This window comes from Sinohyriopsis cumingii, chromosome 3 (assembly GCF_028554795.1).
Source record: "Sinohyriopsis cumingii isolate HCF-2022 chromosome 3, ASM2855479v2, whole genome shotgun sequence".
Lineage (NCBI taxonomy): Eukaryota > Metazoa > Mollusca > Bivalvia > Unionida > Unionidae > Sinohyriopsis > Sinohyriopsis cumingii.
The window spans coordinates 36,084,921-36,099,901 of NC_142963.1; the positions used below are offsets into that span (position 1 = coordinate 36,084,921).

Sequence of the window (14,981 nt, forward strand, 5' to 3'; positions counted from 1 at the left end):
AACTTTGGTGTTACTCTGGACAGTACTCTCACATTGCACCAACATGTCATTAACATATGCAAGGCTGCATATCTTGAGCTGAGATGCATCAACTCCATTCGTAAATATCTTTCAGTTGATGCTACTAAAACACTTGTGTGTTCACTAGTACTTTCAAGACTGGACTATTGTAACTCAATTCTGTCTGGTTCATCTCAATATCTACTCCAGAAACTTCAAAAAGTTCAAAACACAGCTGCTCGGATCATGCTTAGAGTACCACGATCAGAGCACACCTCCTCGCTGCTCTGTACCTTACGCTGGCTATCCATTCGATCCAGAATCAAACACAAAATTTGTTCTCTGTGCTACATTTCACTGACAGGCGCTAGTCCAACATACCTATCCAACCTCACCCATGTTTGTACACCAGCAAGATACTTATGCTCCTCTTCTGACAATCATATACTCATTATTCCCACTATGAAAACGAAGTCATATGAACAACGTTCTTTTGCATACCAGGGCCCAGCAACTTGGAATGAATTGCCCACTGAACGTAGACACAAAGACACAGTGATCCCATTCAAGAGAGCTCTTAAAACTCACTTATTTCAACTGCAAGAACAAACTTAAAGACCTAATAATGTTTCCTACCTTAAATATTTCAGCATATTTTTTATGTTTTCTAATTTCATGGTGTTTGTTTTTTGTAATCATATCATTATATATGTTTTTTATGTTATAGGTGATGTCTAATGTTGTAAAGCGCTTAGGGCTTCTAAAGATTACTGGTAGGCGCTATACAAAGTCCTCATTATTATTATTATTATTATTATTATTATTATTATTATTATTATTCAGAGGTGATCTTAATTTCAAAGTTTGTGAGATATTATGAATCCAGTTCAAACAAAGTATGCTTTTACTTGCAATGTGGGGACATGTGGTTAAATTTTAATATGTTTCTTCTACAGAATATAAAGTTTAAAATGCTGTCATTGAAAACAGTGGCTATTTTAGTACTCTATGCAACCACAAGGCACAAACTTTTATATTAATATTCATAATATACATATCAAGCATTGGTATTCAGTTTACTTTCCAAATTTACTCCAAAGTTGTAGGTGAGGGAAGAACTATTGTTTGAAAATCCTTTCTTTTTCGGAGAAAGCCTTTTTCTTATGCAAACACTTTTATATTATCTTAATAGAATTTGAGTCTTTGGAAAAACTATTAGTTATTTTGTTTTTTATTCTTTCTGCACTTTCAAGTGGACACAAGTACTGTGTTTATATGTGGTTGACTGCAGTTAAAGAAATGATGGGTAAAAGCCATTCATAAGCCTTGACAATGACATCTGCTATGTGTGGGAGATGGTATATACCTGTGCTGTATATCGATACATTTCAGGATACAATACAGTACATTATCAATACACATATCAACTTGATGGTTTTTCATCTTTAGAAGACCTGTCAGTTGTAGGTGGTGCCCAGTTAATGTGTGTTGACATATTGGTTGCATTTCCAGTATGCAGATTACAGACAGGCATAGACTTAGCTTCAATTTATATATCATTCTTATTCAAAGATAACAAATTGCTTGGAAACAGACTACCTTTTGGTTGTCAGTGATTTTAATTCAACCTTTAAGGACTTTTCAGGCTGCTCCGTTTGACATTAATTTATCTTGGCCACCATGCCTGTTGTTTTGTTCTGCATGAATGCTTGAAAAACTTATCATGAATTTGATGTCTTCACTTTAACTCGGAAAACATTAGTGTTATCCTCAAACCAGAAAAAATAGTGCCATTTCATCGTGCAAGGAAAATCTCATCTAGAACAAGTCTTTGTGTGGGAACAGGGGTGGTTGCCAAAACAAATCACATTGAACTTCATGCAAAACAAATGCTTTGGAAATAGGGACATGCTTTTGCTAGTGAAAAGGAAATTTATTGGCAACACCCACTCTACTTCTATACAGATATTGCCAAATTTGCACAAGGTGACAAACTTGATTAGTTTGAAATCGGCACCAAAACCGATTCTATACTGTTTTATATATCCAGTTGGCACATTCAGTCACTGATTACATACATTTCAAACCTGCTTCTCATGTACGATTTAAGTATTTTAATGATCATTTAATAATACTTTTGTGTGAAGTTACTCTGTTGCTATGTATCTACATGGATTTGTATCTACCTGGATGAGTTTGGATGCCAATAATTCCTGTGTGTCATGCAGGGACTATGCTGCATTAAGCTCTGATTGGTGCTTATTGTTTCCCTTGGACTGGAACAAACAATAACCACCAGAATGGAATGAAACATTTCACTGCATGAAACACGTGAAGTCTAGCCTTCAAATTCAACCCAGGTAGACGAGATACAAAGCAACAGAAAAACTTTGTGTAAAAATGGTTATTAAATAATGAGTAAAGGTGGTCATTATACATGGGAAAGACATTTGGAGTGCCTCCTTTATGCTGAATATGGGATAATAAAATAATTAGTGCAGAATCAATGAGTGGGGAGGACAGATTATGAACTGCATCATCTTGTGTTAATTTGTTGAGGGCAAGTGGGTGTTAAAAGTGTTTTCTTTCTTTTACTGACATTAATGAATGTCTATGCCTACAACAGCCGTCACTGATAAATTCTCTCGTTAAAACATAAAAAGGCAAACAACAAAGAATTATTCTTGACTGAACTTGACTGAAAAATTAAAGTAACTCGTACAGAATAAGTATCATTTTGTATCGATTCATCACCACTTGTATCAATATGGCAAAAGTATTGATGAATTGTTTCACCCCATGTTGTTAGGTACTTACACCAGTGGACAGAGTTTAGTCAATAGATCAGTTAGACTAACTTTCACAAATAACATCCTGGCATTAAAAAAAAACATTATTGGGGAAATTACACAAACATGTTTTAAAGTGTGGATGAAGATACCAAAGCAGTCATCTTGAAGCAGGTGTTTTCATCAAATATTTATTTAACAACATTGGAAACTAATTGAAAAGAAATCATCCTACTGAACCAGATTTCTTGCCCAATTGCTTTTACATTTGGACATTACTGTATTTAGCAGCTTTTGGGGGATGGGGGCATCTCCCAGAATAGGCCTATCCCTACATTTGTCCCCATCGATGAGGGAGTGCACAAAAATGTCTGCAGACATTCATAATGGTTTGTAAAAATTGACATTTTTTGTCCCCTACATTATTACAAATAGGTACCATATATTCTCACTTATAAGTAAAGTCAACAAAACAACAAGGGGCCTCTAGTAGCCGAGTGGTCTAAAACGCTCACCATTCCGGATCACTGCCATCTCACCTCTGTCTGCATGGGTTTGAGTCCAAGGCTCGGCTAGCGTGGTTACATGGGAAAGCCTGCCAGTAGCTTCTTGTGGGTCGGTGGTTCTTCCCTGGGTTTTCAAGGGTTCTTCCTCCACCAGTTATACTGGCCGCCATGTATAACCTATCTTGTGCTGAAAAATGGCATTAAACCTTTGAACAACAACAAAAACACACAACAAAGATCCTGATCTTCTGATGCATAAACAGCCCCTGCTGATCTGAGTCTATGCTGTTCTTTTTACTGATTACTCCCAACAAACTGTACAGACCCAGACCTGCCGCTACATTATGTGACAACAGATCTGGTCTGTGCAGTTTGCAGTTGGACTAGTCTTCTAAATTAATATATATGGTAAGCTAGAGCAAGCAGTTTAATTTTTTTTTAAACCTAACAAGAAATATTAGCCCACAAGATTCACATTTTGGTTTAGAATTAACCCCTGAAACATGTAGTTGTAAATTTGAGTTTACTCATCTGAAACATCAGTGGCCAATGTTGAAGAAAATGAACACTATGGTGTCAGGATACCTGTGCATTTGTTTTCATGTACATATACAGGGTTTGTTTCAAAGGAGATTGGAGATGCTTTCAGATGTCATTTTATGGTAAAATTTTTAAAACTAAACAAAATTAAGTGGGTTCTTTAAGTGACATTGTTTAGATATTTTTTTCCAAGTCTATTTGCAATTACAGTACTGTAATCTAAGTGTTCTAATATTTAAAAGTAATTACCATGTTTAGGTTCTGCTGACCTCTTTTGAAGTCATATGGCCAAAATACATTTACAGCATACATTGCACAATCCCTGCATACAAACATACCCACTTTCAAGCATGAATGCACTAGAAATGAATACGCTTATAAAGCGTATTTTATAATATACGGATATACATACGGCACACTGAATTATCTACTTGATGATTAACTGTTGCTTAAATGTTAAAATGCAAATACGCATGATGAGAAACAGAGAACACACTTAAATAAGAGATCCCAAGGCTCACAGACATACATGCATAGCTCTCTTCCCTATTCTGTCCAAAAGGGGAAGTTACATCTCTATAAATTTAAAGTCTAATTCAACCCTGATATGTTTATGTGTGTGTTTGTGTGTGTGTGTGTGTGTTTATGAATTGTGCATTTTTTAGAAGGTAAAAATAATGGCACGATGGAATTAAATTGTGAGATGAAGATTCAGAGTGTATTTGCAAAATTTTTAATGGTGTATCATGGGTAAAAAGGTACATGAGAAACTGGAAATGAAAAGAAACTGCATTGATTAGTTTACTAATGACTTTAGGGGAACATCAGCTGCAGTTTTGTTAAAATGTGTGACTTTGGGTTTGAAACTCATTATTTAGCATCATTTGTGATATTTACAGCATCTACAATGCACATTCTTAAAACTGGTACTGTAAATAAATATAATAATATCTAGGTTTGATATTTACTGGTTGGTTATGACACGTCCAGGTACTTTGCATGCAGTGTAACCACTGAGTGATATTTACTAGCATTTGTGACATTTACAGTACCGCACTTGTATTTATTTTAACACACAAGACTTTCTTATGAGACTTTTGAACTGGACATTTTTCTCCCTTATTAGAAGGACAAATATTTCTGGTTGTCCTCATAAACTTATTAGTTTGGTACACATATATTGCCATCACAGTGTAACATCATATTTGGCACAGTGACGGTATCAACAAAAACAGAGATTGGTAATATCATATATTTGAGATACCTAAACCTTCCAGTCCATGAAAATCCATTTTAAATTCACTGCAATACATAGTACTAATGCAAAGTAACATGTTTTGTTTTATCAGCAGTGTCCTCAGCATTAGTGATACATGTTTGTCAGATATAAATGACAACGGTCTACAGTTAATGGATGACCGATCTGGTGGCCTAGTGGTTAGAACGTCTGCCTTAGATGCAGGAGGTCATGGGTTTGATATGCGGCCAAGTCATACCAAAGACTTACAAAAATGATACTCACAGCTGCCTCACTTGGCGCTCAACATTAATAGGTTAGTGTTAAGACTGGTCGGCCTGGTGTCAGGATAATGTGACTAGGTGGGACATCATGCTACATGTATGCGGCATGATGCCCCAGTGCTAGATATCACTAGAAATTGTCACACTGCAGACATCGTAGCAATATAACTGAAACATTGTTAAAGCTACGTTAAAAATCCAAATCACACACACACAGCTAATGGCCATTAGATAAAAGCTTTGGAGAACACAAGTTATCAACTTGGCAGTGACACTTTATTGCCAAATTATATTGTTCTTAAGTAGTGTCAACATCATTGAACAATATTGTAAGAAAATGGCTACTGTATATTGCCGTATGACTATAGGCTCAAGATAATATCACATGATTCATAAGGATTCAAAATATTGTATGCCCCACCAAAAATGGAATTGAAAGCACATTTTGAGTTTAGATCATTTTTATTGGTACTGTAGTGTGGCATTTGTTTTTGAATTTGCACATTTATAATTCAATGTTATCACTAATATGACAATTTTTCCAATAGAATATTCTGAGGAGGAACGACAGCGGATACTGAAGAAAGAAATCACAGCTCCTATAATTCTTTGGTGGACACCTTTCACTGGAGAACCAGGAAGATACAGGACATGTGGGACTGTTCATTGTTTCTTTACTATCAACAGGCTTTACAAGGATCATCCTAAAACCAAGGTACATTAGTTCCCTTTAATGAATGCCTCAGTGTAATATACCTTATATGCTCCCTTTTAGGTTAGTCTAAACTGCAAATTGCACAAATCCAGATCTACTGGTGCATTTTGTGATGGTAGATCCAGGTCTATCTTGTTTGGTTTTGGACTTGACTTACAAGCAAGTACTTATTGTACCATATATACTCGCTTATAAGATGAGTCCAGCTGATAACTGTACAGACCCAGATCTGCTGTTGCATAATGTGCCAGCTGATCTGGGTCTGTTCTTATGTTACTAGTTTAGGCTGTAATAAACAGTAACAAAACAGAGGGAAAACAACAAGCTTTGAAAATTTAACAAACAATTTATTTCTCTGGAAAAACACTGTAAAAAATGAAAAAAAAAAGAACTTAACAGTTTTTAAAATCAAATACAAAAATAATCCAAGAATAATCCATGAATTAAATTTTAGAAGTCTTAATACTGAAATGTTCTAATGAATTCAAGTTTGAATCCCAATGAAAAATCCAAAATGGAAGGCGATGACATATACTGTAGCCTTTATGCTACTGTAGCAACTACATTTCTTTGTTATTCCACAGACTATAATATTCTGGTGTTTGAATTTCTGAATAAAATTTAAATAAATGTCTTTGTCCAAGAATTCTGTATGAGCACTCCAAAAATTCCAGGAAAAAGAATTAATCTTTTAGAATCCAAATAATTTGAATAAAAATTAAAATATAACAATAAACTGTCACAACAAAAGGAACACCTTTACATCCCAGTCTTTACAAGCCCAACTGCCTAATTTCTCTATAAACAAAGGTTATACAGTAACTTGAGATGTAAAAAGATTCCCGGATGAAGGTCATGTGGTCACATTCTAGAATGGTTTAGAAGGTATTTACAAGTCTGATGGCACATAGTCCAGTACAGCATCGATTTCACTATTAACATTCGCTCATTAAAAATGAATTTAAAAAAGAAGTTGTTTACTTGATTCTCAATCAAGGCCAGGAACTATGTCAGCATAAGATACAAAGTTCGGTGTTTACAACTAACAGTCAGGTCAAACTAATTTTCTGGAAAATATCAAATTCCTAGTAAACAAAATTACATTACTTTGACATATAATAAAATTAAAAATAAAAAGATTTTAAAATTTACAAACAGTTAAATTAAATCAAATATAAATTAAATCAAATATGCATAACATTGTGCAGTGTGTTAAGAGTAATTAGTAGAACAAACAATAAAGACCCTGGTATGCAGGCACATTATTCTAATGTCAGATCAGGGTCTGTGTTGTTTGCAGTTTGACTTATAAGCGAATATATACAGTAGTCCTTTTTATAATGAGGAGTCATAACATGGTCATGAACATGGATCTAGTGAGTGAATGTCATTCTTGAAATAGCTAACTGATTTTTTTCTATTCCCCCACTGGAACTTCTTTATTTAGTCCTGTCCATCTTTTCTTCTGTATATCCATGCATCCTTTCTTCCATTCATCTGTCTATCCTTCCCAAGAAACATCCCATGTCGCCCAGTCATCAAGAATGGCCAGCATGATAGTAGCAGAGTTAATAGGCAGCCCAATGAAACTCTGTACAAAGGTGTAAATAAATATATTAACTACTAGTGAGCAATCGATAGTCAGACACTATTTATATGCGAAAGATCCATGAAACAGTGCTTCATCCAGTTGTACCAGAAATATCACCAAACAAAAAATGTGGAGATCTCACAGCATACAGTAGTCAGGCCAGATGTCAGAATAAGTGGATTATGATATAATAATGCACAGTTAAGATGGTTTGTCAATATGAACAAAGAATTTGTTTACCTAACAATAAATAAATTCCAGTTTATTTTATATCAAGTTTGCAGCTTCCTTTCATGATGCCTCTGAATTTCATTACTCCAAACCCAAGATTGTATATACAAGTTTAAATAGCCAACAGTGTTGCAATAAACTCACCAGGTGGTATATTTTGTTGCCAGTAAGGAAAATAAATTGCATTTTCAGACATTGGCAAAGCCAGTGTGATCCCTGAATAAACATTTTACATTTTATTTTTCATATTTAAGAAGAAAAAACTTTCTCCGTGTATGACAACTGTGTATGACAAAAATACATGTAAATGAAATCGCATGAGCCATGCCAATATCGTCTTGTATTAGAATTCATACATGATCTCTTCCCCTAAATGATAATAAATGTTTTACACATTACTTTCCATACTTTAAGAAAGAAATTTTTTTCATGTATGAGAAAATTGCATGTATATGAAATTTCACCCAAATCATGTTATACCAGAGTGTGCTAAAGCAGGGTCAGACTGTATTGAGTTTTGCATAAACTGAAGGTTTGTCTAGCTGACAGGATGGTGACAGATGGTAGTCATATATAGTGTATTGATTTTTACATAAAAACTAAGGATTAGCCAACATATGATAATAATGCTTCTGTACTGATTTTATACAAAACAAGTGATTTTGCAATTAGACAATGAAATCTTGATTATATATATCATGGCTTGGAGAGAGTATCCTACCTACATTATTTGTGATACAAATTGGCAGGGAAATGTCAGACATATCCTGTATCATTAACTTTTATTTAAAAAATCCAAATAATAATGTATACATTTTGATAGCAGTCTCTAGCATGGGAAGATGCTGGAAGGTACTGAGTGCCCATACATTTATTTTTGTAATGTTATCATGGTATAATACCAAGAGATGTAATTATTGATCATGTGAATGGCAATAAATTGGGTAACATTATCAAGAACTTAGAGACAGTAGTGAAATAAGACATGCCAGACTCATTCTCACCTGTCAGCCAGACATGACTGGCAACGTACTTGTTAGAGTATCAGGAACTGATATAGTGCCAAAGAGAGTGGTTGCACATAGATTTGTATTTGAGTGCCATCTTCTTCTTATCCCAAAAAATCTTGAAGTATGTAACTCAGCTGGAGACAAAACCAATAACAGAATTGAAAATTGTGAAGCTGTCATATCACAGGAAAATAGTAGGAGAGCTCATATCGGGGATGAGAACAGTGTTAAAAATCCCCATCCCATGCAAGCAACAGACTGAGGCATCTCTCTGGGTATGAACAATGGCATCATATTCAGTTCTACCCACTTATATCGGCCTCACTTATGATGGCAGTAGTCTATTGTTACTTCCAAGTTTTTCAAGTTTATGCTGACATTGAGATTAAAAATAAATAACAGAAGTCTTGCTAGGATTTTAAAACTAGGAGTCCAGGACTCCCATTTTGGTAAAAATAGGAGTCCCACCATCAAAAGGTGCAGTCCCTTCTTTCCTACAGAATCAACACAGATGTGAGTGCATCTATTTTTAGATGGAGAGGTTTTCGTAATGTACTCACTCACTTTAATATAATAATTTTACAGTCCATTGACAGGATTGCAAATTTTTGGTTTATTTATTTGTCTACATCATTGTAGTAACTTTTGGCAATGTTTAAATAATATCTGATTGCTGTTTTTCCAGTATTTTCGCAAATACGTGTCAAGTTGGAAAACAGCTTAGAATGTAAAGCGCATCTCGCGAATTCCACAACATAGCATTGTCCTATACATTTCTGACCTACATAATTTGCAGTTTAAAGTTAAATCTTTAATAAAATAATACCTTGGATTTGCTTTCAATGATTTGTATATTTTTCTGAAAATATTTGACCGATGATTTACGAAAACAGACAATCTAATAAACTGATACATCCCAGACTTAGCGAAGTCCACCATTATTTCCCATTAGGCCTACTGGTTCACTTACAGTTTCAAACTAATTTTTTGATGAAATAGTGTACAAGAGGCAGTTAATATATATCCATTAATATATACCAGGTATGGTGACAACTTGCATTTGTTGTTATCTAATTGTTTATGTTGATGAGCTGCTAGTTCTGACCTATACTTTATTCTACAATTATTTGATATTTCCACCAGGCTTTAATGTTACCAATGCATTAACAAGTGGACATTTGTTTGGCCCTTCAATGTCACCCTTTCCGGATGACTTCAAGAACTCTTGCAACCTTCACCAAAGCAAGCCAGTTACAATCATCAATTAAAAACAATGCACCCTTCAAAGTCAAAGTGAAATATAGGATACAAGTTCAAAAATTCTTTGATATCTGGGTTCCTGTATTGACATCCTGATATTTTTCAATATCTTCTTGAAGCATAAAGTATGCTCATGAATAATTTTTATTTAGCATAGCAAAATCACATGATGTTCAGGATAATACCTTCTATTAACTCCAACAGCAATTTGACTCAAACCCATGTTATAAAATACCTGTGTACTTGTTTCTTAATCTGCTATTAACTCCAACAGTAATTTGACTCAAACCCATGTTATAAAATACCTGTGTACTTGTTTCTTAATCTGCTATTAACTCCAACAGTAGTTTGACTCAAACCCATGTTATAAAATACCTGTGTACTTGTTTCTTAATCTGCTATTAACTCCAACAGTAGTTTGACTCAAACCTATGTTATAAAATACCTGTGTACTTGTTTTTTAATCTGCTATTAACTCCAACAGTAATTTGACTCAAACCCATGTTATAAAATACCTGTGTACTTGTTTCTTAATCTGCTATTAACTCCAACAGTAATTTGACTCAAACCCATGTTATAAAATACCTGTGTACTTGTTTCTTAATCTGCTATTAACTCCAAGAGTAATTTGACTCAAACCCATGTTATAAAATACCTGTGTACTTGTTTCTTAATCTGCTATTAACTCCAAGAGTAATTTGACTCAAACCCATGTTATAAAATACCTGCGTACATGTTTCTTAATTGCTTTTAACTCCAACAGTAATGTGACTCAAACCCATGTTATAAAATACCTGTGTACTTGTTTCTTAATCTGCTATTAACTCCACAGTAGTTTGAGTCAAACCCATGTTATAAAATACATGTGTGTTTGTTTCTTAATCTTCATCCCAATTGACTGCCGGGCTCTACTCCAGTTTACTGATAACTGCACTGGCAAATAAGTTATGCTTTTGTACACAATGCATTTACTCAAAATAAAATTGATTTGCTGTAGTGAGACAAAAGGTTGTCTAGTTCTGGTGTATGATAAATAGGGTTTACTTTTTGCATCCAGAGAAATAACTTAGATGCATGATGCATATTAAACAATGGGACTAAAGCTATAAATAACATGACCATGGCTGCAGAATAATTTATCAACAAGCTGTTTACTTTGCTAATATTAGCAGAAAAATTTTACAATTCCAAGACTTTTTCTTCACATTGTAATATAAAGTAAGACCATGCACATAGTCTTAATATAAATTTCTCAACATAAGATTACTATAAATTCAACATGTTTATGCTTAGAATTTCTGATGTTTAGATGGCTGCACTATGTACTTAAGGCTTCTTTTGTAGAGTGAAGCCTGTCTTGGGAGACTGCTCTTTCTGCCATCAAAAAAGGTCTCTCAAGACAGGTGGACTGTCAGTTTATGGGTCATTATATTTTGCAGCGACATTGAGCCATGCATTTAGAATCTAGTCTTAAAGGGCATTTGCTTTCCCCCAACAGTGGTCTTTCAAATGAAATCTTTTGCAATACTTTTTTTTAAGGTTTTGCTGTTTTATGGCACAGACATGAAGGTGAATGATCTCCCTTTTCCAAGACATCCTCATGAGGAGTGGGGGTTACTTCATGAGGAATCGCCCAAAAATAACTTTCTCTTCTCTCACAGAGAAACGATGCTTGTCTTCAACCACACTTGTACATTCCGTCGTGAATCTGACTATCCCATTACCACACAATATCTTGAAAGCCTGGAGTGGTTAGAGAGCACAAAGTACATGGTTACCACTTCAAAGAAGAATGAATACCTATCAGAGCTAGCTCCCCTGATTTATACACACAGTGATTGTGATGTACCATCTGACAGGGACAATTTGGTCCGCAGGATTATGGAACACATGAAAGTAGACTCTTATGGGCAGTGTGTACACAACAAAGATCTCTCCAAACAGTAAGACTTCCTGTATTCTTGATTATTATCCGTTACCTTGACCTTTGATTCTTGTTGCTTTTGTTGTTCTTATTGTTGTGAATCTTGGAACTAATTTTTTTATCGTTTTTTTATATAACCTGTTTGTCCATCTATCTGTCTGTCCAAAATTAGATTTTCAGGCCATTAGATTCATTGTATATACTTGCCATTCAGTGGAGTACAAAGAAAAAAGAAGTATAATTATGTTATTAAACACATGACATAAATGTAATTTACTGTTTAATATCCAGAAGGAGAAAATAAGGATTTTAAATTCCATAGAATTAGGTATTGAATTTCCCTGAGTTAGAAAATGTTTGATGTGATCCTCTCGTGTTGAAATTGCTTATGATTTCAAAATTGCAATAGGACTTGGTTTGAAATGGTGTTTTGATGATAAACACACCATTGAGAGTATTCACCATTCTCTACTTCAGAACTACCAGCTGCATAATATAGGAAGACAAAATCTTTTGACAACTTTAATTTTCCAAAATAAATATTTTGCATGCAGAGGGATTTAAGATCCTTCTGTCATTAAAACTTGTAAAATAAATTGCAGAAATATCTTTTATCTGTAGACAAAATGGACAGCCAGCAAGTCATTCATTCATAGATTGTGAAAGTTGGTTTATTGAAATTTTTAAAAGAATCAATAACTTTGACAGGTAGGAAATATTGATATATGTATTTAAATTTCTTCACTTTGCACAGCAATGGCTTAATAGATTACCTTATCAGAAGTAGCACATGGCATGGTAGTCTAATTAATTGAAAAGAAATCCACTTGATAATCTCACACCAAAACCATAAAAGTGCTATTTTGTATTCTTTCATTCAACCGTAATCCGTTAGTGTCTCCTGGTCTGGAAGGATAAGTTAACAACTTAAGTTTTATCTACAGTGGCTGTCAAATACTTCAGGTGTAGCTTAGAGGAGGTGGGTTGTATCTTCACATGAGGTCATCAAGAGAAGTACTGTATATACTTGCATAAAGGTGGATTGAACTACAAAAAAACAAAAATACAACTTAGTCCTAACATACTGCATAGATCCAGATCTGCTGGCACATTATGTCATGGTAGATCCTAGTATATGCAGTTTGAAGTTTGATAGAACTTATAAGTGAGTGTGTATATATATATATATATATATATATATACATACAGTGGAGCCTTGTTAATCCGGACACATTCGTACATTCATTCCCAGCGAATATGTCCGGATTAACGAGTTTTCCAGATAAATGAATCATGCACATTTTTTATTTTACGATATGATCACACCGTATATATGTACATGTATATGCTAGCTTTAAATGTAATGTACTGTATATTCAATAATGGTTGAAATAAATTAATGAATACATCTATTAATTTGTGTTTATTTCACATTATTATAACATGTGCTTGTACGTACATATACAGTAAATAGAAGTTTAGACAATTAACACATCGAACACATCACACTATGTTCATGTACATGTATGTACTGTACATACATTTATTATGTCAGTTTCCTGAAGAAGTCTGTAACCTTTGTTTGCCTGGATTCTTTGAAGTCCTATACTGTCCACAGCTTAAAAATGTCAACTTTATTTGCACAGCAAACAATAAACTGTGATTGTTACATACAATTGGTAAACAACAAAGAGGCTTAATGACACTTTTAATTTATTTACCATATGTTATGTCAAAAAGCGTGGACGATTTGATCCCAGTGTGTTTATTTAATTATTAACACTCCCGTCGGCGACTAGCTAAAACAGACATTGTTTATACAATCGCTGGTTACAATATGGTCATGCTACTTAGTTATTGATAGTGACCATAGATTCTCAAGGGCTTCACTACTGTGTTTTATGTACTATTCTTCTGACTGTATTTTCACATTCGATTTTTCGAATTTTCTTATTTTTGGACAAATTATTTCCGAATTATCGAGACAAGTTTTAATGTAATTTTACACTTTGGTCCCCGATTTTGAATTCTGGATCCGGAATGCAGATTTCATGATTAACGGAGCAAATTAACGTTTAGGAATTCCGTTCCCGTTGAATTATGTCCAGATAGCGAGGTTTCCGGATAAACGGAGTCCGGATTAATGAGGCTCCACTGTATATGTGTATATATATATATATATATATATATATATATATATATATATATATATATATATATATATATATATTAAAAAAACTATTTTTTTAAAGCATGTATAAAGCATACCCTATCTTAACAGCACAGACCCAAATCTGATGTTGCCAGCAGATCAGGGTACATGCTGTTCTCTTAAAATCATGGTTGGAACAAACAACATAGACCCAGATCCTATCAGCTGGCATGATGCCAACATATTTAGCTTTATGCTGTTTGTGGTTGGTTACATGGTCCAATGTAAGTAACACTTTAATGGGTACAGTATGGTAGTATTATGATATGATAGGTTATTCAAGTCTCACCACTGTATATACATAAAATATACTTTACTATAAAATGCACAAGTGTCATTCTACAGAGTTCTGAGAAAAAAATTATACAAAGGAATACATATACTTAACATATTCACATGTGCTAGAAAATAACTTAAACATGATACATGGTTTGTTTTTTTTTTAGTTCTTTTAAATCCAAATTTTTCTGAAACTTTGATTTGGCCAAAATGTGTTTCACAATATTCCATTTGGCCACCACATCGGCATATGTGATATGTTTCAATCATGTGATTAATATATAATAAATAGAATTAATATTGTAACAGATACAACCGTTTTGTAAAAAAGAGATAATTTTTTTTATTATTATTTTGTAATGAATAATGAAAATATGCTGTTAATAGCATTAGAGTTGTAATA

General features: G+C 33.9%; 1 protein-coding gene across 1 annotated transcript in view; it reads left to right on the top strand.

The window, feature by feature from the left end:
- The window catches only part of LOC149802683 (GDP-fucose protein O-fucosyltransferase 3-like), a 43,400-nt gene that overhangs the window by 14,494 nt on the left and 13,925 nt on the right, over positions 1-14,981 (top strand). Inside the window, exons 3-4 of the mRNA XM_089952063.1 lie at positions 5,905-6,071; positions 11,703-12,106. Coding sequence (XP_089808189.1) covers positions 5,905-6,071; positions 11,703-12,106 — 571 coding nt within the window. The remainder of the gene's footprint in view (positions 1-5,904; positions 6,072-11,702; positions 12,107-14,981) is intronic.